At 45.6% G+C, this 24810-nt stretch overlaps 2 protein-coding genes across 2 annotated transcripts; one reads left to right on the top strand and one right to left on the bottom strand.

Annotated features, from left to right (window-relative positions):
• Nucleotides 1-1405: 1405 nt before the first annotated feature.
• LOC307080723 (CD81 antigen-like) lies at nt 1406-12744 on the bottom strand. Its single transcript, XM_079743579.1, has 8 exons — nt 12626-12744; nt 11202-11316; nt 5030-5127; nt 4503-4577; nt 3717-3830; nt 3435-3533; nt 2432-2515; nt 1406-2041 (listed from the first exon to the last, which is right to left on the bottom strand). The coding sequence occupies exons 1-8, from the start codon at nt 12689-12691 to the stop codon at nt 1979-1981; spliced, it is 714 nt and encodes a 237-aa protein (XP_079599705.1). The 5' UTR covers nt 12692-12744; the 3' UTR covers nt 1406-1978.
• A 1882-nt stretch (nt 12745-14626) lies between these two features.
• kcnc1b (potassium voltage-gated channel, Shaw-related subfamily, member 1b) lies at nt 14627-21658 on the top strand (the record flags this gene model as incomplete). Its single annotated transcript, XM_079742580.1, has 4 exons — nt 14627-15196; nt 18347-19262; nt 19957-20130; nt 21519-21658. 4 exons carry the CDS (start codon nt 14627-14629, stop codon nt 21656-21658), a joined length of 1800 nt encoding a protein of 599 aa, XP_079598706.1.
• Nucleotides 21659-24810: the final 3152 nt, after the last annotated feature.

Here is a 24810-nt window from a genome sequence, read left to right as displayed (position 1 = left end):
AAAAGGGGGAAATATTGTAATCTGAGTGAAAATTACCCAAAGGAAATTTATTATACCTCAAATTTCTTAGTACAGTTCACATCCATTTGATTACTCCTTCATCCAAACAGTCTTCTTTCCTTTCATCACTTTAGTGGTTCAGAACTGCATTGTTTAGCTGATCCTATTGTCTAGAACTCAGATAAAAAGGTTGAGTTATAAACAATTTAGTTCTTCTTAAAGAGCTAGAGACTAGCCAAAATGTGTTTAATCCTTTCCTCCTTACTCATTGGTATTATGAGTTTAACTGGGGTTAAACTGTTACAAAAGGTCTGTGCTTTTCTGACAATAAACCAGCAGACTGTTCAAAAATGCAATGTGTTGGATTGATAGATAAATACATTGATTTACCCCCACCAGAATAAATGTAGGATCTCCACCAGGTCACCCTAAAATGCAGGAGAATGCAGGAAATCACAACTACGACACAAAAAATTAATGCGACCTCATTGTAAAGTGTTACCTTTGTCATTAATTAAGTCATTTGTCACAATCGATCTTGAAGCATGCCTTAAGACCAAGTATAAAACACTATTGAGGAGCTATACAAATAGAAGGAAACATATAATAAGGGTGATTCTTTTCTTGAATAAGTAGTTTAAGATAAGGCTTACGGTGCCAGTGAGAAATATAGTAAGAATATGTATATTTAGGCAGCCTAAGCGCAAGGCAGACAGTGAGGAAGTCTGATCAGTGAGAAAGAAGCAAAAGCACATGATATCAAAATGTAGAAGAACAAGTTCACACAATTACAAAAATCATTTTTGTAATAAGCTTTTATTTGTATCAGATTATCTTTGCTTCAATGAGTTTTGTTCTCTCAAAGGCTTATGGTTGTTTGATATTTAAGACGTTTCGTCTGATTATATTGACACAAAACCTGAGTCAACACATATATGGCCAATCAGCTTCTTCTGATCTGTTGGTTTAAAGTTGATGGAGGTTTCTGGATGGAGCAGCCTCGACGTCCAGTCGTTTTCTGGAGCAGATCATAGGGTTCAACAAAAGGATGTGTTTTTGTGCAGCGCTGCGCCTGCCCCCTTGTGGTGGAACATAGAGTTACATATAATGCATGAAAGATCTCGAACAACGGAATTGACAACGGGTATCTATTCGACCATATAGCAATATTGCAATGCTATATTAAATGGATGAACATTACATTGTAAATTTGATTAGTCATAGAGGATGATTTGAAACATTTAAATTGGGACACTGACTGAAAGAGTTTGGTTGGTCTTGTCCAGATCAAGAATCCGATACTCAACAAACGTTTTTGAAACAGTTTATTCCTTATTAAAGTTTGTTAATTCATCAGTACAACAATACAATGAGCAATCCGTCCCAACGAAAAAAAAGCTGAAAATGTACAAGAGAAAATACTAAATGTTTTAGGCCTAGCGTTTTTTAAACAGATTGTTGTATAATAAGTAAAATGGGGGAAAAGGGTACTGGGGAATAAGATTATAGGACACACAAAATAGCTTCAATATATTAAAAATCCTACAATACAGATCATAAACACTGCCTAAATGACTCTCAGAAAAAGAAATAGTAACGCAACCCACACTGCACAACTACTACTTAAGATTTACATAAGGAAAACAGCAGTGAAAATAAACAACAAAATATTACTATTACCCTTTTATCATTTAGTTATTTAACCATTCACTTCAACATATTAATCGCCAAGGAAAAATAGAAACAAAAAAAGATACTGTATAGATACACCCCTGCCGAGGAAAAAAAGAACAAGAAATGTGCTGAAAGAATACACATAAATAATATCACAATGGGGGGTGCGATTGTACGTCATTTGATTGAGATAATATCAACAACATTATAAGCGCTGATATATCCTGATTTTGCTCCAACGTTCTGAATGAGGGAAGAAGAGCCATCCCTTCACGCACAGCTCCCCCTCGCCCTACTCGCTCTCCTAGTAGGGTGGGCTGTTCCGGATCCCACAGCACAGCACCATTGTGAAGATCATCTCGAAAATCTGGACCGGGGACAAGAGCACTGGGTTACCATTAATTCAAACAGCGTCATAACATCTGTTTACGGTCACACTGATACCGCTGCCGGGAACACTAGTTGAGCAATACATGAACCCATGTCGATTCCCGCAGTGTGATGTGGTGTCTGACGTATGCAATCAGGTTGAGGCAGGTGATACCAAACGTGCCTGAGGATCAATTCATGTTTCCATCCCCTTCAGAGGGGTTTAAGGGTGTGGTGATACATGGCCCGTGAGGCTTTGTGAGCCTGTAGCCGTGAAGGGCTATGAAAATACCAGGAATTTGTCTTGACAAAACCGTTGATATTATTCAATCAATCAATCAATCGACTCAATTAAAAGCTATTTACAGCCCATGGGGGCCACACCCACCATGATGCAGGCAACCGCAAGTGCCGCCAGGCCGATGAGGTAGAGCTTCTCCGAAAACAGGTCGATCAGCTTCACATGGCAGCTCTGGGGGTGAGACCAGAACACAACACAGGGGTTTCAGAGAAACCAGCCGACAACACAGTGGTGTCAGAGTTCAGCCGACAACACAGTGGTGTCAGAGTTCAGCAGACAACACAGTGCTTTCAGAGAGACCAGCACACAACACAGTGGTTTCAGAGAGACCAGCAGGCAACACAGTGGTTTCAGAGAGACCAGCACACAACACAGGGGTTTCAGAGCGTCCAGCTGACAACACAGTGGTGTCAGAGATCAGCAGACAACACAGTGGTTTCAGAGAGACCAGCAGACAACAAAAGTGGTTTCAGAGAGACCAGCACACAACAAAGTGGTTTCAGAGAGACCAGCACACAACACAGGGGTTTCAGAGAGACCAGCAGACAGTACAGTGGTGTCAGAGAGACCAGTAGACAACACAGTGGTTTCAGAGAGACCAGCAGACAACACAGTGGTTTTAGAGAGACCAGCACACAACACAGTGGTTTCAGAGAGACCAGCACACAACACAGTGGTGTCAGAGAGACCAGCACACAACTCAGTGGTTTCAGAGAGACCATCACACAACACAGTGGTGTCAGAGAGACCAGCAAACCTCTCAGGGGTTTCAGTAGTCTGGCTCCACACAGCCCGCTGCTTAGTTCCATTGCTTGGCTAAACATAAACATGTCTTTGAGAAGATGAGGTTCTGAGAAATGTGTGAATTAAAGGTGTCTTTCAGTTAATATATTCCAAAGAAATTGTTGAGGAGTATGAACACGGTGTTGAAATTAAATGTGGTTTCATGCTGACACATTCAAAGCTAGGAATTGTTATCAAAAGTGGCGTTGGTAGGAGAGGTTCACACATGTGTTCCTAGCCTTCATAATGCATATCTTCCTCCACAGAGTGGTGATTGTATAGTGTCATGCGGTCAGTAGGTTTGTACCTGTGATACGAGGAAGTCCTTGGCGGTCAGCTTTGGACACAGGGTGCCTGTGACCTGTTTGAAGAGGGGTCCATCGTCTCCCTTACCACAGCACTCCAGCTAGGGGAGACAAGCAGAGCAGCCATGTTCATGTTCCTCACACGCTGGTCATCTCACACTAGGGATATGTCACGTGAACATTAGAGTCCATATTGAGCCATCATTGCATGTAATGGATGCATGACAGGATCAGACTGAGGGCCTAGAGGCGAGGAGAATGGTCCGAGCATGACGGAGGCCTACCGTGGAGTGGAAAACGTGGAGCACTTTGATGGCGGAGTCTTTGTTGGGGGTGCCCGTGACGTCCACCGCCTTGATGTACGCAGAGTCGTAGAAGTTGATCAGTTCTTTGGAGATCTGGGGGATTGGAAAGGCGCCAGTCGAGTTAGTAAGTAAGGCTACAAAACATATATTAAAGAGTGATTTTTTTATTGAATTTTCATTGATTTGATTTTGGGTGGATATAAATTATTAATAAGCAATTTATTTATTGAATTTTCATTGGTTTAATTTTAGATTGACATAATCTACTAAAAAGCTATCTATTCATTGAACTTTAATTGGTGTGATTCCTCCCGAGGCCCCCTGGGTTCCAATGAAAAAAGACGGGTTGGATTGGTTTGAATGGCTCGGTGGAGCGTGGGCTAGTCCACGCTGCAGGGCAGGCAGTGCGCCCCGCGTGACTCACCCAGATAGCGTTCATCTACTGGCATTAAAAGAACACAAGCTTATAAACACAAACCAAATGGGTTTGGAGCGTGAGTCAGATGGTGTGCGTCAGTGTGTGTGTGTGCGGGGGTTTGAGAGTGTGTGAAGGGTTTGAAAGTGTGCTAGGGGTTTGAGAGTGTGTTAGCGGTTTGAGAGTGTGTAAGGGGTTTGTGAGTGTCTTTGGGGTTTGAGAGTGAGTTAGGGGTTTGAGAGTGTGTTGGGGTTTGCGAGTGTTTTAGGGGTTAGAGAGTGTCTTTGGGGTTTGAGAGTGTGTTAGGGGTTTGTGGGTGTTGTAGGGGTTTGAGTGTGTGTTATACTCACAGTGTCCCGGTTCATAAAGCCCCAGATCCCAGCAGCCACTTCACAGGCAAACAGCATTATCAAGAAGAAGAAGAACTACGGGGAAAGAAAGACAGATTATCTCATTATTAATTATACTAGAGTTTCCGTTGAGAGTTTTCTCGACCTTCGGTCTCGAGGGTTATTCCCCTATTTTCACTTCGCCTTTGGCGAATAATTATTAATTAGCCTAGTTAGAAGTAAGAAATCATTTAATGCAAATGTGTTATTTATTATATTATATGAAATTAAATGCTGCAACCAGTGCATACTTACCTTTTTGCCAAGGCTAAACAAACTAAACCTAAGCTTCCCACTTACTACTTAAACAAACTTAATCTCGTAAATGACTTAATTACGGCAGAACGGAGCAGATTGGTCGAAATTATCTACCATTAAGCATCGGGCCTGCCCTGGAACCTTTAATAGGTCCATGCCTGGAAACCAGAGACCCCCCGGTCTCGAAGATCCGGGTCAAAGACCCTCTGTCCCTCCTCTGATTGACTTACCGTACCAAGGAGACACTGAGATTCCTGGATGGCACCATAGCAACCAAGGAAGCCGACAAACATCATCACCGCCCCCACAGCAATCAGGATGTACACGCCTATGATCACAGAAAACATTTATAAATCCATAATGGGGAATATATTGCCTTTTAATGATGATACGTAGTCCTACAAATTCAGGCAAATATTGAATTGGAGAATAATGCATTATCTGTTTTGGGAGCATGACGGCGTACTACTTCAAAAAGTCACCACTAGAGGAGAGTGAAAGAGCTGTATTATTTCCTCGTCAAGCACATTTCCTGCCTCTGTTCCCTGGCTGGGGAGGTTACATGACCAGGGGCGTAGCTAGGACATTATTGCTGTCGGGGCCAGCTTGGGCCAGTCTTTTATTTAGGGGGGTTAAGTGTGATGTTTATTTATAATATCAGAATTTAACACTTTAGATAAGTTGTATACGTCAAAGTTAGATAAAAATAATAATGCATATATTTCGGCTTTCTTCAGACCGTTTCAGTTCAGGTTTCTTTTTTTTTTTTTTCAGACTCGGGGGGGCCAGCGAGGTGGCCAACCTCTGACCAATGGTGGCCGTGCACCCCCCTGGCCCCCATGTGGCTACGCCACTGGACATGACATTCTCTACATCCAGGAAGTGTGTGCCAAAGCCCAGATCCTGAGAGTCAGTGACAGACCGAATAAATCCCACTCACGCACTCCCTTCCAATCCCTACATTTCTGACCACCGATCAATCATCCCTACAAACCAACACACACACGCACGCACACACACACACACACACACACACAACACACACACACACACACACACACACACACACACACACACACACACACACACACACACACACACACACACACACACACACGCTCAGAAATGCACATCCTGTTGCGAGACCTACCTATTATATTAGCCAGATTTAGCCAAGCCATCCATAATGACTGGACTAAAAGCATGATAGCTCCATAAATATTTGCGTTGTAGGGCTGCTCCGCCCCCAGGTGGCGCTGCTGACGTGCGGGTAACGACATGAAAGGAGTCGGGCCAGCGGTCTGGGAGCCAGAGATAAGGCTCATAAAAGCATTTATATTGAGTTCGGGCTGAACATAATGCATTGGTAAAAGGTTTCCCTAATCTATGGATCTACAAGTGATTGCTTTTTAACATTCTCAAAGGAGGCTGATTCTAGATTAGACTAAACATATTCATGTTACCTTAAATGGATTAACTATATAGTACTGTTAGACTACCAGTGTCGATAACGGGGGAAAGAGGGCCACCACAACCTTCCCAGCAGGTTGTTAGATTAACATAGACTTCACTACTTGGTTTTGGGTCCAATCATTATCTACTTCATCAGAACATGTTTAATACACTCGCCATTGACATACTAATGGAACCCCTAAACAAAGGTTTAAAATAAAGTGGGAACACACAACCACCTGCATATAGTAACACACACACACACACACACACACAGACACACACACACACACACACACACACACACACACACACACACACACACACACACACACACACACCATACAGACACACGGACAAGCACACAAACGGACACACACAAATGATATACAAAAACACGCACATACACGGACATACACAAACACAAACACACACATGGACACACACACACGGTAATGCGAAAGAGGGAATGAGACGTTGTGACTGGTGTTTCTTGGAGTGCCACCACACTCTGCACTAAGCCCTCACTCCCTCGCTGCCATCTCATCAGTTCCCACAACCATCATCATCCTCCTCATCATCACCATCTTCATCATCCTCCTCATCATCACCATCTTCATCATCCTCCTCCTCATCATCACCATCTTCATCATCCTCCTCATCATCACCATCTTCATCATCATCCTCCTCATCATCACCATCTTCCTCCTCCTCATCATCACCTTCTACATCATCCTCCTCATCATCACCATCTTCGTCCTCCTCATCATTTCACTGGCCATGACTAGAATCCATCGAGGTGCTGAAAAACCTTTAGTTACTATGACGACCCTCTTCGTGAATCTCATTTCTTCTGGTCATCAGAAGAATTTCTTTGATGTGTGGACTTTGAATGTAATTCCCTTGAACACAAACACAAACACGCAGTCACACACACACACACACACCCACACACACACACACACACAAACACACGCACACACACACACACACACACACACACACACACACACACACACACACACACACCTACACACACACACACACACACAAACACACACAAACACACACACACAATCACAAACATACAATCCCACACACCAAGAGGAGAGGGAGCACAGGGAACGAGAAGGACTTGGAAATTATATCCGCGCTGACAGCTGTAAATTAAATAATAAAGTGAGGACGCGAGAGAGAGAATCCAGTTTAAGGCTCCTCTTCTGGACCCACATGGACCAGAAGGGTCAGGTCTGATCAGTACACACTCATTTGTGAAAAATCTACCAGCACACCAGAGATGGTTGAGCAGTTATCTGTCCACACCGCTGTAATACAAGTCCAGTCTTGATTATAGCTCCTCAGCCCTGATGGGCCATCTGGAGCCTGAGAGCCCGTCCATATCATCCTTATTCTCCCCATGTAGTCAGGAGTTCAGGACTTTAGGAGTCAACCCCCACGCCTTACGCCCAACTCAGTATCTCCACCATGCACTATTTCATATTTAAAGTCACACAACTCAGGATCTTATGGTTTTGCCATATCCGTCATAAATGTTCACGTGCACAGATGGACATACAGACACAGACACATACACACACACACATGCGCGCACAAACACACACACTCATACACACACACACTTTGCATGTAACAATACATGTAACACTTCATGTTACAATACACGGTACACTACATGTTACACTTCATGTTACAATACACGTAACACTTCATGCTACAATACACGTAACACTTCATGTTACAATACACGTAACACTTCATGTTACAATACGCGTTACACTTCATGTTACTATACAGGTAACACTTCATGTTACTATACATGTGTTACAATGAATATACCACTAGTTACAATACATCTAACACTATATGTAACATTGTCCCCCGGGTTGCAGATCTTCTGCGATGTTCTTGTTAACACATGCTATGATCAGAAAGGTAAAGCCACACCACTCTAGTTCAGGCCATAAAAACAGAACCAAAGAAGCAGTCAATCATCTGTCCTCCAAGCACACCATCCGTCTAAGTAAGACCCGTTGTGGTCAGTGTTCTCTCAGGAGTCTAGAGGAGAGCCATACTGGACCGGGGACTCAGTTTCCAGCCATAATCACCCAGCCCTGCTGGAGGAGGGAGGAGCGTGTGTATTTACAGACCCACATAAACACCACTTTGCTGTTCCCACAAGCTAAAAAAATCCACTCCAAACTCTAATTTGAGGGGTGATTGAGCAGATGTACAAGGTTATTTGAATTATGTAAGGGCGTATGTTTGGGCCGTGGGGGAAGGAGGGGGTCACGGCTCCCTTGATGTGTCTTGGGTGGGCCTCCGCTGCCGCCCTGCCTTCTAAATCACATGTGGGCCCCTGTTTTATCCTCTATAAAAAGCCAGACGTTCTGCGCTCCGTATACTTAGCTGTGGGTTGAGTATGGGAGTGGAACGGGCCAAATGTAAATGAATGGACGCGCTACAACTCAACCCCCCTACAAGCCCTGGAGGCCCGCGCTGCGAGCTGTATATGTCTTCAGGCCAGGCTGTAGTCCGCAGAGCGGGGTGGATGACAGGCTGCCATGATCCATGGCCCGGGTACAAAGACGACCGGCGGCCGGTCGCACAAAGTTCCTCAGAGCTATATCGGTCGCACAATTGAAAGAAGCATGCTACTGTGAGCTACAGCATGTTCTTCAGTCAGATCCTGTGATTCAGACACATTAGCATGCATTATGATAAACTAGACATGTGGGGTGGAGGACTACTGGGAACACGGTGTACATGGGAATCTTTTCACTGTGTGTAGTGACGTTTGTTTATTTTAACTTCCAAACGAACATGTAAAAGAAGAGGTGAAATAAGAAGAAGCAATACTTTATTAATCCCTGTGGGGTAATTCAATCTCCGTTCCCATAACCGTTCCGAGCTTTAAGAGCAGTGGGCTGCCTTAAAGTGCAGTGCCCAGGAGCCAACCCCAGGTACAGGGCCCTTGCCTTGGTTAGGGGCAGCAGTGTTATTGGGCATGTTTCTTTGAAAACAATTCTTCCAGAGATTGGTGTTATGGGATGTGGACCAGTCCGGATCCAGCCCGCCTCGTGGGAGGACATAGGGAGAGAACCCCGTGCAGACACACATCCGTGTTGTGATGACCCTGAGTCCTGAGCCTGGGGTAGGGCCCGCTAGTCCTGTGGCCTGCTCGCTCCTCGGAGGTCATCCTAGAGGTCAGCCCGGCTCTGGCTATTTCTGGAGCTCACTTGCATAATAAAACAACATAAAGTGTTGCTAACTATAGCCGCTGTATGAACAACACACTTCCTGCGGTGCAGCGTGCCAGGTGTAAACCGGGGAAGGAAACCGCCATAGTGGAATGTGCTGTGCAATTTGTTTTATAAAAACCGGGCCAGCTAGATCCCTTACAGTTTTTCTCGATTGTATACACACAAAAAATTTAACTATGCTCAAAATTCTGAAAACTTGAAGCTCATGTATCAAATGCAAGCCTCCAGACTGCTAAACTCTAAGCACAATTCCACTGTTTTCACATTTTTGCTAAACTCTAAGCACAAATCTCATCATTTAGCACACTTCAGGTTCCCCTGGATCACACTGGCCTTCAAAACACAACAACTAGTTACCAATAAGTCTAACTCACTTCTCACCTGTTCAAACTCAACTTCAATCATGTGTCAGAGCATTAAAGAGGACTCGGTGAGCTCTACTGTGTTGTAGATATGGTCCTTTGGCCTGATCAGGATTGGAGGTGGGATATATACTGATTTATATGTACATCTGTCTCACCTCCTTTATATTCTTATTTTTTGTTGGCCTACGAAAAGCTTTTTATGCAGTCAGTTCAGCTGAACATTTTACTGTATTACAGTAAAAGAAAATATATTTGCTTTGTTACCTTTTTGTACTTGTACTGGCACTGATTTCATCATTACAAACCCCGAAAGACAGTCTAAACATTTTCTAACTGTAGTGTTTTTTTACAGTTCTGTACTGTAATTTACCAAAATAGGTAACATTGGTGTATTGTCAGAACAATGTTGCAGCATCAACTATAGGTGTACAGTATGACTCTGGGAAGCTGGGATTGTGAGTTTAGCACATTGGAGCTCATTGGATAGACAAATATGCATTGTATCCTATTCTGATACGATTGTGTCAATGCAATATTTATATGATATATTCACAGTATTGTATTACAATATGGCAACAGTTTTTATACTATATGTACCACCTAAATGCAAGTTTAAAAAAGAAAGCTATTTCTAAACAATTTTATACATTGGAATATGTACATTGCCTCATAAAGGCAAAACATATGTGAATAGCATTTTGATGGAAGTGTTTTGAATTGATCACACCAGTGTTTAATTGATGCTCTCTAAGAGATATTCATTTGATAGCTGTGTTTACAGTTTGGTGGAAAAAAACAGTTTTGAGAAGAATTTGGTTAGTTCTGACAAAATGATTAACTCTTCTCAGGTTTTTGTTTAGAATTTTGAGAAATTGAGCTATAGTTTCAGAAAACGTGTTTAAACGATTGAGAAAAACTGTAATGACTCTATGATCTCCAGTAATACTCGCAATAAATCTGATTGTTGTATACTATCCAAAACCACGTTAAAAAGATAATAAATACCATCTGGTGAGCAGCTTTACACAAAGGGTACTTTACAATGATGTATGGGTTGAAAGCTCTAACCCTGGCAGTGTTAATGCCATTCTCAGTTGAGCTAAAACCGTTACAATAATCAGTGTTTGGGCCCTGTTGGGTTAGGGTTAACTACCTTTAAATCGTGAACAGCTAGATCTCTCTTACCCGGATGAAAAGAGCCGTAAAATAAGAGAGGACTGAAATTGAAAATACTCTTGGCTGTAGGTTTTAGCCTAAAGAGGGGTTTGGGGCTTGGGAGTGTGGTTGGTTAAGGGGATACTTACTGATGTAGAAGGTGCTTGGGGCCTGGTGACCTTCAAACTGCTGGATTAGCAGGTTACTAGTTTTACTGTCATGACGAAGCCACAACGCCACAGCTAGGATGACCCCTCCAGCCAGCTGTGAAAAAGAGAGGGGGGAGAGAGAGAGAGAAACACACATACAGATAGACAGAGAGAGAGAGAGAGAGAGAGAGAGAGAGAGAGAGAGAGAGAGAGAGAGAATAGAGAGAGAGAGAGAGAGAAAAATAGAGAGAGAGAGAGAGAGAGAGAGAGAGAGAGAGAGAGAGAATTATGAGAGTGAGAGAGAGGGGAAGAGGGAGAGAGAGAAATAGAGAGCATTATAATAATTATTTAAGGTGACGCCACTGAGAGGCAAAAGGTGGTGTACTTTTACAACCACATGTTGAGGGCTCCCTTCCTCGGGTCCGTGTTTACACTGCGGCGCTACGGGCAGAATTAGGGTCACCTCTCCTATCCATTGTTCCCTTGGAAACAGGAAACCGGGTCCTCAACATGAAAAATCCCGTGGCACGAGGAAGAGAGAGGGCTCGCAGCGCTTCCCAGTGACAGGGCACGCCGGGAACAACAACAGAGGAAGCAGTCAGTCAAGTCAAAAGTCCTCAGGATGTGTGGGGACTCCAGGCTTATCTCCAGTGGAGACAATAGGTTGAATGAAGGCAAAGGAAGTTCAGCCGCAATGAGCAATCGATTCTGACTGTGCAGGAGCCAGCGGCGAGTGGCTGCAGGGCGGAGAGGATGTGAACATCTGGCTGTCGGGAGGTGGTGGCGAGGCAGAGCTCAAAGGCCAGAGACAGACACCATACTGGGCTACAGCTACACCCACGTCAAGCTATTACTTAGATTGTAGACTATTCAATGGGTTTTCTCTCAAGAGGTAAGGAGATGGATGAAATAACCCACTTAATATGTTTTCCTCTGGCAAAGCTTATGCAGAAGGAAAACACTGGCAAGATGTGATCCCGTTTGGACGATTCTACGTTTAAGTATTTATGTGTTATTCCTTTAAATAATGTTGCATGATTTTTAGCAATGTTGTTTTAGTTTGATAGTATCGGAAATCTATAAGAGCTGAAAAACTGTTAAGCAACAAGCAGTATTAAGGTGATGTGCAGCGATCTCCTGGACTTAAGTAGTGATGAAACAGGAGAAACACACACACTGGCCTGGTGTCCATGTCTCCTCCATCCCAGCTCAGACTCCCTAGAGCTCGGCCCATCACAACAATACACCATATTAAAAGGCTGAACCAAACATGGCAGCAGAATGAATAGCAGCACCGGAAACCCTCTCTGAGCCATAATTTATTAACCAGCCCTGGAGGATGAGTAATGAGTGTTCTTAGAGGCATTCAAGGTGCAGCATACACTGAGAGTTGAAAATTGATGAGTAAAATAGGTTGAACTTACCCAAAAAACAAAATTAAAGAAGAATAGCATGTATTTAATGCACCGGGTACAGCCTGCCACAACCATTGTGTCAATAGTGGATTCTTCTGGATTCGAGAATGGTTTGTACCTCCACTGAGCTGCCGGGATCACTGCAGGAGTCACTGACTAGAGGGGACACTTTATTCAGCCTGAGGTTCCAGACGCTGCCAGGCTAACTCCTCCTCACTGGGAGATGAAAGCCGAGACAGAGAACTGCCCTCCGTCACACAGCAGAGCAGTGGGCCCTGGACTGGGAGGCAGACAGAGAGAAGGAGGGGATGAAAGAGAGGAAGAGAAGGGGAGAATGGATAGAGGGAGAAGGAAAGAGTAAGAAAGAAGGAAAGAAAGAAAGAAAGAAAGAAAGAAAGAAAGAAAGAAAGAAAGAAAGAAAGAAAGAAAGAAAGAAAGAAAGAAAGAAAGGCAGAAGGGCTGAATATCGTAATAAAGACTAGAGTAATAAATGGAGTAATAAATGGAAAAATGTATAGAAAGAAAGAAAGAAAGAAAGAAAGTAAGAAAGAAAGAAAGAAAGAAAGAAAGAAAGAAAGAAAGAAAGAAAGAAAGAAAGAAAGAAAGAAAGAAGGCCCTTGACAAGTTAAATCAAAATATATTTACGAAGAGCTACAGCGGTATAAAAAGATTTGCCCCTGAAGTAGATAAACTATAAAGGAGGCGAGCCAGAGGCAGTTTCCTATCTGACCCCGCAGCGACCTCTGCTGGCAGCTCCTTTAATGGGGGCTCATTAGGGGGACAGCTCGGGAGGCGTAATGCATTCAATAACACATTACATTCATTACCCAAAGTTCTTAATTATCAATAATTGAGACAAAGAGTTGTTGTCAATAGTACGTCGAGTCCATTTGGTTCGTAACGTTGTTGCCATCGGAACAAAGCATTAAAATCAGATTCTTGAATGGTAGAGGTCGAATCGCGTAATGCTTCAGCAGGGACACACCTCTCTGGTGACACACCGCCTCACACACAGGGACACAATCCTACATATGAGTATTCAACAGTTTATTTTGTTCATAAATCTGCTCCAGGATGTTCTCCGCTGGACATGCTCGTCTGAAGAATCACAACTCAGATGAACAGCGATCAGAAGCCGACCTGGTGCTCAGCAGCCTTTAGTCTTTTGTTTGCCTGCCCTCCCATCTGCTGCGCGCCTCGTTCTCACCGCCTCACAAGAGGAGTGTGAGATACACGGAACAGGATCGGATCTAGGTGAGCACAACACGGGAGCAGACAGCAGGAGATCCATGAATGGAAAGAGATGCTTTCCCTTTCTGTGAAACATAAAGTGTCATTAGGATAAAGACGTGGAGATAATCGGTCCACTGTCTCTTCTCCTTCTCCGTCCTGGAAGGAGGAAGCGGGCTCGCCATCGGGTGGATGAACTGGTCGGCAACAGGAGGGGAGTGATCCAGGAGACGGGGCGTCCCTGTGGCTCTGGACCAGGCGCTGTCCCTTCAGCACTGCGGTCACCTTGTTGTGAATGTCAACAGCTGAGTGATCAATTGCCTCCCCTCCTCCCGGTCCATGCCGTAGATATATTGGTGTGGAACCCGTTTGAACAAGCACAGTCGGGGTTTGTTGGATACACCAATGATGAGACTTCCGTTCTGAATGTGAGACCATCGGCGACACTCGTTTTAGATTCAGAGTTCAACCCCTCCAGGGAGCCCAGCGACTGAACCCGGCGTGCGTAATCTACACACACGCAGGCGCTCGGAGAGATATTGGGTGGAATTAATAGCAGACGGGGGGTCGAAGGAGAGCTCCCCAATGCATCGTCAGCATCATTGTGTCGTTACCGCTGACAGACGGATGTTTTTTTAGTAGCTCCTTCTCTGCTCTAGGTTCGCCTCTCCCCGCTCATCCACTGGGTGCTGCTGCATGTGTTGCATGCATGCGTTCGGCTGCGCGGAGAGTTGCCGTTGTGATGAAGGGAACTTATAGGAGAAATGCCTAGGGGACGCAATGGGCTTGAGCGACGACAAGGATCGCATTGTTATAAACGTGGGAGGGATCAGACATCAGACCTACCGCAGCACCCTGCGCACCCTACCTGGCACCCGCTTGTCCTGGCTGGCCGAGCCCGACGCGCCCAACCACTTTGACTATGACGCCAACATCGAGGAGTTCTTCTTCGACCGACACCCGGGCGTCTTCGCGCACATCCTCAACTACTACCGGACAGGTAAGCTGCACTGCCCTGCGGACGTGTGCGGTCCCCTCTACGAAGAGGAGCTGGCCTTCTGGGGCATCGACGAGACGGACGTGGAGCCATGCTGCTGGATGACGTACCGCCAGCACCGGGAGGCCGAGGAGGCCCTTGACAGCTTCGCCGGGGGGGCCCTGCTGGACCTGGGCAACGATGACCCCACCGAGCAGGATGTGGAGCATGGGGAGTTGGACGAGGCGGACGAGATGACGCGGAGACTGGCGCTGGGGGACACGGCGGGGGTCCGGCACGGCGGCTCGTGGGGCAGGTGGCAGAGACGGGTCTGGGCTCTGTTCGAGGACCCCTACTCCTCCAAATATGCAAGGGTGAGTGTGTTACAGGCCCTGTGCCTTGGTGTTTCTGTTTTTGTTCATTCGAAACCCGCACACATTGAAAGAATGAACTGTAAAGAATCCCTTGAGTTTCTGGACAGAAGCAGAAGCAGAGACACGGCCTACTTGAGCACGTGGTTTCAGAGTGTGTGTGTGTGTGTGTGTGTGTGTGTGTGTGTGTGGGGGGGGGGGGGGGGGGGGGGGGGGGGGCTGTTGACCTTGAAACGGCCCTCCCTGAGGAGTCTGCCGCTCTCTAGGTAGAGAGGGGGAAAACATCGACCAATGACTTCATCTGTCGGAATCTATTTGCATGTGAATCGTTACCCCCTCTCCCTCAATTCCCCCCCCTTCTTCCCTCCCCCACTGCCAGACTCCCCCAAGCTGCCCTCCATGGATGTGATGCCTGATGTGGGGGGTTGGGTGTGGGGGTGTCTTCTCAAACCCAATAACCCCCTTATTGGGTTTGAGAAGACACCTCCAGGATGACAGCACCTGGCCTGGCTGGCAGCGTGGATAAATAGGTCAGCCACAAACGAACCGACCCGGACCCTGGCTCCGCGCCTTGGCAGACCTCCAGACAGAACTGGTATCAGAGGTGGGATTCTGAGACCTGTTGTGGGCAGTCCTCCATTTAGGCAGGGGGTTCCTCATTGGTCTAACGGTGAGAGGACTTAGGACTTGGCCTGTCTCAGACGCCCAGCAGGCCTGCTGGTTCAGCAGACGGTCATGCTGATAGGGTGTCGACCCGTAGGTCTCACACTATGACTACACCCCCGCTACGGTGGCATTGTTTATTAATGAGGACACGTTTCCCTCCGTTTTAGTTTGATTCAGCTCAATGTAGGCCTGTACTGACTCCATATCACCGAGGAGACCCCAGACCCCACAGGGGACTGCAACGGCTAAGTCTACAAAGGAGATTAATTTAATGTGAACCTCTGGATTTATTCCACACTGTATTCACAGCGGGCAGATGGTTGCTAAAGAAAGGTCCCGTAGAACTGGAGTTCCCTTCACTGCAACATGATCAAGAGGAGACTTTCTAGATGTATTCATTAGAAAACTACTTACTTACTGCTGTAAACACCAAATCAGAGCTGAGCTGATCGCTTACATCTTCTTTGCATCACATCACAAGCAGCGTGATCGTTTCTTGCTGGCTCGGTTTGTTCCTGGCACCAGGAAACGTCCTTGCTAATTGGTCATTGCTAATTGGCATCAGTGTTATGTTAAGCAATTCAACAACAAAATATATTATTCAGGTGGCTGCTGCTGTACACATACTTTGGGTTGCGTGCGTTAACGGCAAGATGGTGGAAAACCAGGATTAAGTGGGCGGAGTGGAAAGAGCATTTATCAAGATTAGAGTACAGCCCGCCCTGACAGCCAGTCGATAACAGGACTATTTATGGACTTATTATGTTTATGGATATTAGACATGTCACTCTGCTGCTGCTTTCTTTGGAGGTTGCCTTAGCAGGGCAATGATACTGAATATACATCTGAGCATGTGATATGAGTGTGTGTGTGTGTGTATATGTGTGTGTGTGTTGTGTGTCTGGTGCGCACATGTGTTTCTGTATGTTTGCTTACATGCATGCAAAGATGTGCTTGTGTGGCCATGTGGGTGTAAGTGTGTATGTGTGTGTGTCTGGTGCGCGCATGTGTTTGTGTGTGTGTGGTTTGCCTGCATGCATGCCTGTGTGGATAGGTGTACATGTGTATGCATTTGTGTTGTGTGTGTAGACCTGTGTCTGTGTATGCATGTTTGTGTTTGTGTGTGTGCATGTGTGTCTGTGCATGTGTGTGTGTGTGAGAGGGCACTTGCGTGTGTGTGTGTGCGTGTTTCACTTGCGCGCGTGTGTGTGCGTGTTTGTGTGAGTGTGAGTGTGTGCGTGTTTGTGTGTGCGTGTGTGTTTGTGTGTCTGTGAGGGCACCTGCATGTGTGTGTGTGTGTGTGTCTTTGTGCATGTGTGTGTGTGTGTGTGTCTGCAAGGGACCCTATTTATGTGTGTGTGAGAGTGTGAGCATACAAGCCTCTCATCTCTTCAAGCCCTGACTTGCCCTGGCTCGATGCACTACTTCTCTGGTCGCCTTCCTCCGATCTCATTATGCAATTACAGCATGGATGGAGAGATAACATGTCCTCACTCGCACTCATTAGCCCACAGAGCACCGGCTGGCACGCTGACATGTGAGTTATAGCCACGGAGCAGACCGCCCCCCCATACATCCAAACAAGCTCCTTATTCCAATGGGAGCAGATGAGAGGTAGAGCAGCTCTATAGTACGTGTGTGTATGGAAACTAAGGGATGGAGCGATACAACGACCATGTGGATGCTGTACATCTCATACATATCTGAGTAGATGTCTGAATGTGAAGGCAATGCAAGAGGATCCTCTGATCAATGGGTATGGTATGGAAGATGGGTTACTGACTCTTATTCATGAAATATGGAGTTCATGATCAGTTTGTCCATAAATACGCATGATCCATTGATCAGGATAATTATTTCCAACAGTCGACAGTTGAGTCAACAGGCCCTCGAATGGACGCTGCTCTGTGCTCTGTGTGCGGTGCGCTCCTGCTGAGACTCCAATCAGGTCTCTCTGTGAGGTGGGGACAGTCTGTGAGGTAGTGTTTGAACACGGCCTGACCTTGAGTCAGCTCCAGGGAGGAGAGGCTCCTGCCGTAATGACCGCTCACATCCCCTGTGTACAGTGAGCCTTTCGAACCAAGGCTCACGACGGGAACATGGACCCAAATAATAAGTGGGCACATGTATACTGAATGGGCAGGGTGTGTGTGTGTGTGTGTGGGGGGGGAGGGGTGTTATGGTGGGAGGGAGTGTGGGGTTACATTGTGTTTCAATGTCATTACCAAAGTAGTCCCCTCATAGTCTCAGATAATGGATTCATCTCAGTGCTTCTTGCTAGGAATCGTTACCAGGCGTCTGAGCTTGATTACAGCGTGTGTGTGTGTGTGTCTGTGTGTGTGTATGTATGTGTGTGTTTGTGTGCGTGTGTGTACACATGTGTGTGTGTGTGTGCTACTGTTCTCAGGTTTCTTCATGTTCTTCTCATCTTCTCCCCCCCTCCCACTCCCCCCTCCTCCTCTCTCTCCAACCCTGTCTCCTCCTCAGTGGATTGCTCTGGCCTCGCTCTTCTTCATCCTCGTTTCCATCACCACCTTCTGCCTGGAGACCCACGAGGCTTTCAACCCCATCATCAACCGCACCGAGGTCGACATCGTGGACAACGTGACGGTGGAGCACATCTACTCCGAGGTGGAGACGGTGGCGTTCCTCACCTACATCGAGGGCGTCTGCGTCATCTGGTTCACCTTCGAGTTCCTCATGCGCATAACGTTCTGTCCCAACAAGCTGGATTTCATCCGCAACGCCCTGAACATCATCGACTTCGTGGCCATCGTGCCCTTCTACCTGGAGGTGGGCCTCAGCGGCCTGTCCTCCAAGACGGCCAAGGACGTGCTGGGCTTCCTGCGCGTGGTCCGCTTCGTGCGCATCCTGCGCATCTTCAAGCTGACGCGTCACTTCGTGGGGCTGCGTGTGCTGGGCCACACGCTGAGGGCCAGCACCAACGAGTTCCTGCTGCTCATCATCTTCCTGGCCCTCGGCGTGCTGATCTTCGCCACCATGATCTACTACGCCGAGCGCATCGGCGCCAACCCCAACGACCCCCATGCCAGCAACCACACGCACTTCAAGAACATCCCCATCGGCTTCTGGTGGGCGGTGGTGACCATGACCACGCTGGGCTACGGGGACATGTACCCCCAGACCACCTCCGGCATGCTGGTGGGGGCACTGTGCGCGCTGGCCGGGGTGCTAACCATCGCCATGCCAGTGCCCGTCATTGTCAACAACTTCGGGATGTACTACTCCCTGGCCATGGCCAAGCAGAAGCTGCCCAAGAAGAAGAACAAGCACATCCCGCGTGCCCCACGGCCCGGCTCGCCCGACTACTGTAAATCCAGCATCAGCTCCCAGCACCAGAGCCCCATCGCCCATGACGACGTCTTTGAGATCAAGTTCCAAGGTAGGACCCTTTGATCAGAGCTCAGAACTCATGGGTTCCCTCTGTGTTGGTGTGTTCCCCCCGAGGAGCGGGGGCGCGCCCCGGCAGTCTCCTGGTCTTCTTACGCTAATGGATGAGTCAGGGGTCAGGTTAAACAAATGAACACGTATCTGATGAATCAATGGACAGTGTGATGACTGGCATCTCTGATGGTGAATGGGAGAACGTAAAGATGGGCCTGAGGATAGCAGCTATTGATTCTGCAGTTCTTAGCGCGGTGACTCACTCACCCTGCCTCTTAAGGCCCACGGCTGGAGCCGCTATCCTTGGAATACATCACAACGCAACAATCGTGCAGAGGGCATTAAAAACACATTACTGTTGGTTTACTTTCACATTTGGTGTATTGTCATTGGAGATGAAAGATATATATATATATATCACTGGCATAGTGAGTACGCTTTATAGACACAGCGAGCATAACATGGTATCATGACTTATGAGGCAGCTAAATGAAATACTGCTGCTATGTATTTCCACATGTACACTCAGCCTCTCATCTCAAGACAATCCCCACACTGGAGGCATGGATCTGTTTTGGCTCGAACTAGCAAGCATCCGGTTACACGTCAACCTGCTCTACCTCCTGAGCCAAGCCGACCCCCACCAAGTCCTGTTTGTGTCTGTTCCTCCGTACCTCCCCCCGGCCCCCCAGAGTCCAAGCTGAATGGCGAGGCGGCCGACGCGGCGCTGGCAGACGAGGACTGCCCCCACATCGACCAGGCCGTCTCCCCCGAGGAGACCTTCAACCCAAACGACCGCGAGCGGCCCTGCTACCTGGTGCCAAAGGCGGAGCGGCCCAACCACGCCGGGGGCAAAGTGAGGAGGGGTACGTACAGTAACAGCCAATCACAGGCCCCCGTAAGACACTGACACCGTAGACGGGATGCTGCTCCCTTTCGCCCTTCTCTCTCTCTCTCTCTCTCTCCCTCTCTCTCTTGCATGTTCCCTCTCTCATCTTGGCTAGGCATCTCAACTCGATTAATCCCAACAAAGACACTTACATACGAACACATACACATGAACACACACATGAACACACAAACCACGTCAAACCTCAGTTTAGCTTTATCCTCTCTCGACTCCCCCGTCCTCCCCTCTCCTCGCATCGGTCGCATGAATACCGTGCATAACAATTAACACATATTCCCAGTCTTTAGAACACCCCAAGCCCAAGCACAATCCCCACAAAGATTAACCAAGGAGTGTTCCCCAGCGACATGATATATTTTTTTAATCCTATTCATATTGCTTACCACTATTTATTTATGCAAAAGAGAAGAAAAAGAAACCCAATAAACAATATTTTCAGAGTTTTATATAAACAACAATGTGTTGTTCTAAACGCCTACGGAGGTATTTGTGTGCTACACGTGGTCAGCGATGTGTGTATGTGTTTGAGTCCCCAACTGGGGAATCGTTGCTCTGCTGCATAATGATGCATGTGTGTCTTGGGACGGTGTTATCAGGATGGTTTAGGAGCACAACACACATGGAAACAAAATGGCCGCTTGTCCAGTGGCATCCTTCTAATGACACCAGCAGCACTGCTGACTAAAACCATCTTGTTTACAAGTCGGCAGTTTGTAGGTTGAAGGAGAAAAAAAACCATTTGGATTAAAAAAACACAGAGACTCATTTGTCTTCTAGAAAAGGCTTCAGTGTAAGGTTTGGTATGTCAGCTGTACAGCCCCCCTCTGAACCCATAAGCACACCCATAGCAGCTCATTGAATTGTGTATCTTAGTTGAACTTTGATAACATATGTGCAACAAGCACATCTATTTTTGCATACAGAGTGACCCTGCTGTAGGATATACCCCTGCCTCTGGAACTGAAAAAAGAAAGAGTGTCAAACTCTGAAACCATCCCAAATACCACCTGGTGCATGCAGTCTGTTTTATTTTATATTTATTTGTTTATTTATTTTTGAGTCCTGATGCACTCAAACGCATGGAGATTAACCATCTACATATATATATATATATATATATAAATATATATATATATATATATAGAAATACCAAGTCTGTGCTGACCTGTTTACTTTGAGTCAGAACCAAGAAAGCAACAGGTGTAGCCTAATCAAAAGATGAAAGCGCCAGAGCCATTGTGTTCATGGATTCAGCAGCAGCAGCAGCAGCAGCAGCAGCAGCAGCAGCAGCAGCGTTGCGGTGGCAGCAGTGTACTCAGAACGTTCTCTGTTTTCCAACCAAAGGTTATGAAAAGCCTTGGAGTCTTAACAGCATGTCTGGCATGAGCGAGGACGCTTCAGGAGTGTCCTCGGTGTGCGCCCTGCCCTGCAGCCCGCCCTGTCTAATGCAACACTCACATTCTCCCATCCCATCCATTATGTAGCATGGTTGACCCACAGAAACAATGCAGCGGACTCAGGTGTGAGCTTTCACCCCCACCACACCTCTCCTCAACCTTTTCCCGTCTAAATCGTTTTCTTTGGAAAACCTTCGTTCTTGCACCTTTTTTTCAACCGCCACCTCCATCCAGTAACTGTATCCGACCCTTGCTAGAGTTTCCCCCAATTGGCCCTTTTCCTTGGGTGTGTCATCCCAACCTCGGCTTATAAAGACATAAAGGGTCATCGTGCCACTCTGCATGGGTCATTTCAGTAGAGTCTAGACCACATCTCCTTCTTTGACATCTCTATTCTCTGCCTGTTGCTCGGTTGCTTCTGATCTCTCACTGTCTCAGCCTGTAACCCTTCAGATCTCATCTGCTGATTGAAACACTTGTGAAAGAAAACAATTTCATAAGATGTGACACCACCTTAATTTTGCTTATTTATATATATATATGTATATATATATATATATATATATATATATATATATATATATATATATATATATGCTGAACAATAACAATATGTGGCTTTGAAAACGTATCTGAGGGATACTTTTGCCAGCTGTTAAAGGAACTTCTCCAAAGTGCTTTGTATGTTGCAAAGTAGAGATGTTTTTATTCCATGAGTGCAAAACCAAGACAAGAACTGCTATTAAATGAGTGGCAATCCAAATTTATGAACACGATGTTCTTGATGTAAGATGCAAAATGAAAATGATGGCAATTACTGATACTAGTGATGAATAATATAATGTCAACAGAGGAACATCTGTCCATTTGCATGAAACGCATGATATGTTGCTCCAGAAGCTCACTGTATTGCAGTAACTGTATGGAAAAAAAACTTTTTTAAATTTGTTTTCATTCAAAGGAGTTTCTTCATTTTATGCATTTTGAAACAGCTTTACAAAAGAGACTCAATCAAAGCAGAAGATTTTTATGTAGCTACCATCCTTTGCCTTTCCCCCAAATATTATACAAATTGAATGTGTATATTTTGACTGGGGCTTCAACAAAAAAATAGCCACATTGAACATGTTTCATCATAAAGCTAACTGGCGCTGTTATGAGCGTCACTCACTTTAAAACAGTATTACAAACCAGCCACGAGAAACACAAAGCTCATTGCAGTGACTTCTCTCAATTGAAACAATGTTTGACCATTACATTTGTGCTGTGCCTTCATATATTGGAAGGACATACAAGTTGTTGAACGAATGTAGGAGGGAAAGCATCAGTGCCCACATTGTAGCATCAACATATTCAATATTGTGCTCATAACAGTGCAATGAGTGCTTTATTGCATGTGGTGCAATCACACATACTGTACATATCGTCTGACAGTTTGATCAAAATAATTAATCCCATGGATGTAACAAGGGTAGGTTTTAAGTTGAGGTCTATATATATGAACCGGTTATATCTGGATTGAAAGGAAGGGTTGTGTTCCTAAGCAAAACAGCCAGTAGGAGAGATGGAGCCTGGAACTCTATAGAGCCAAAAATGAAACCAACCATAATATTGACCTGAAATATTAATATCTCCTAAAGCGAATATTTGACCGCTGTGTTGATACCAAGCATCAATACGTCACATACATACATTTGATAACACCCCATTATATATGCACACGTCTTTTCTGGCACTTTAACAAGTTGTAAGATGACACATAAGAAATGTTAACCGTCTATAATATAGCTTGAGTAACTCATAAAATATCTCATTCTGTATGAGCATTGTTTTTACATTCATGAGTTTTGTCTATTGCTGTGGTAATTAATGGACTTAAAAAAAAGATCTTGTGAAGATTTTATGTAATGAGATGCAGGTGAACTCAATGCAATTTAAGGTTAAACAATAAAAAAAAATACAATTAATTAGGTGATGTGAACTCTTTGGAAAAAGTTAATGCATGTATTTTACATTTATGCAACAGTATTGAAATAAAAAAAGATATGTAAATACAAGTTCCATGCATGAAATAAATTTTGTACACAACGGGTGTTTAAGAATGTGTTTTTATTCAACAGCACCAGGGTACACTTCGGCTCGCTAAACCAGTGGGAGCTGGTTCCTCCTCACGGTTGGGCAGTGCCAGCCGTTAACCATTAACCCAACTAACGCCACGGTGCAGCTCCAGGGAGCGGCAGAGTGTGTGTGTGTGGGGGGGGGGGGGGGGGCGTGAGAGCATGAGCGCACACTAACGCATGAACCACCAGACCTCTCGGTAGCTCCACCTGTAGAACAGCATGAGCAGCATGTGGACCGCCCTGTGTACCATAGACCTCCGCACACAGACGGCCACGCGTTGGTCTGAGGCCTACAGCATGGGGAGGACATGGTAAACCCCACGTTTACCATGAGAGACCAACGCCAGTATGCTCCCCTCGCCGCGACCAACAGGCTGGTCGTTCATCCCTCCACCCCCTCTCCACCCGCTCCGTCACCTCCATCAAATGTCGATATTCAAACGTTCATCGGTGTAATAATTTATTTTGTGTTGTTTTGTTTTTATTGTTTTATTTGTTTATATGTTTATAGAGACCCACCGAGCGCCACGGAGCAGACCAGCAACAGAGTCAGTTTGTGTAATGAACCATGGTGTACCGACCACTATGTGTATGACCCATAACAGCCCAGCCCCTACCTAATACAGCTCTAGTGTGTGTCTGTGTCTGTGTGTCTGTGTGTGTGTGTTTTACTCAGTATTTGGACAAGGGGTGTAACATTGACAACCTGTACATCCCAAACTCAGCATAGATGTAGCAGAGAGTTTTGTTGTCAAGCCTTACGTAGATCAGTATCTGTGACTGGTTACTGTGTTGTAACTTTGTGTGCCATTTTTGGTGTGTGCCAGTGCTGTATATTTCTATATCTGCTTTTGTGTGCTGAAGTTGTGTATACCAATGTTTCGCGTGATCATCAAATATATGTGTGCATCTTCAGGCAAAAAAAAAAATGAAGCTTAAATATGTACAGTTAGGGTTAGTGTTCATCACCCTAGAATACTAGTGTCACTTCATGGCCGCCTGAAAGTAGAAAACAAGAAATTAACTTGCACTTTTTTTTTTATATTCAAATATGCTTTTTTGCACAAGTGAACTTTCACATTTTAAGGATCCGTTGGTTGGGCATTGAATAGGTATAAT

This window comes from Pollachius pollachius (genome assembly GCF_949987615.1).
Source record: "Pollachius pollachius genome assembly, chromosome: 9".
Classification (NCBI taxonomy): domain Eukaryota; kingdom Metazoa; phylum Chordata; class Actinopteri; order Gadiformes; family Gadidae; genus Pollachius; species Pollachius pollachius.
This window is presented reverse-complemented; position numbering and strand designations above follow the sequence as displayed.

Coding starts and splice junctions, on each gene's coding strand:
- LOC307080723 (XM_079743579.1), bottom strand. CDS start 12,691: ATGGTTGTGGCAGGCTGTACCCGGTGCATTAAATACATGCTATTCTTC. Junction 5,128..11,201: donor CCCAAGCACCTTCTACATCA/GTAAGTATCCCC, acceptor CTGTGATCATAG/GCGTGTACATCCTGATTGCT. Junction 3,534..3,716: donor TCCACGTTTTCCACTCCACG/GTAGGCCTCCGT, acceptor TGTCTCCCCTAG/CTGGAGTGCTGTGGTAAGGG.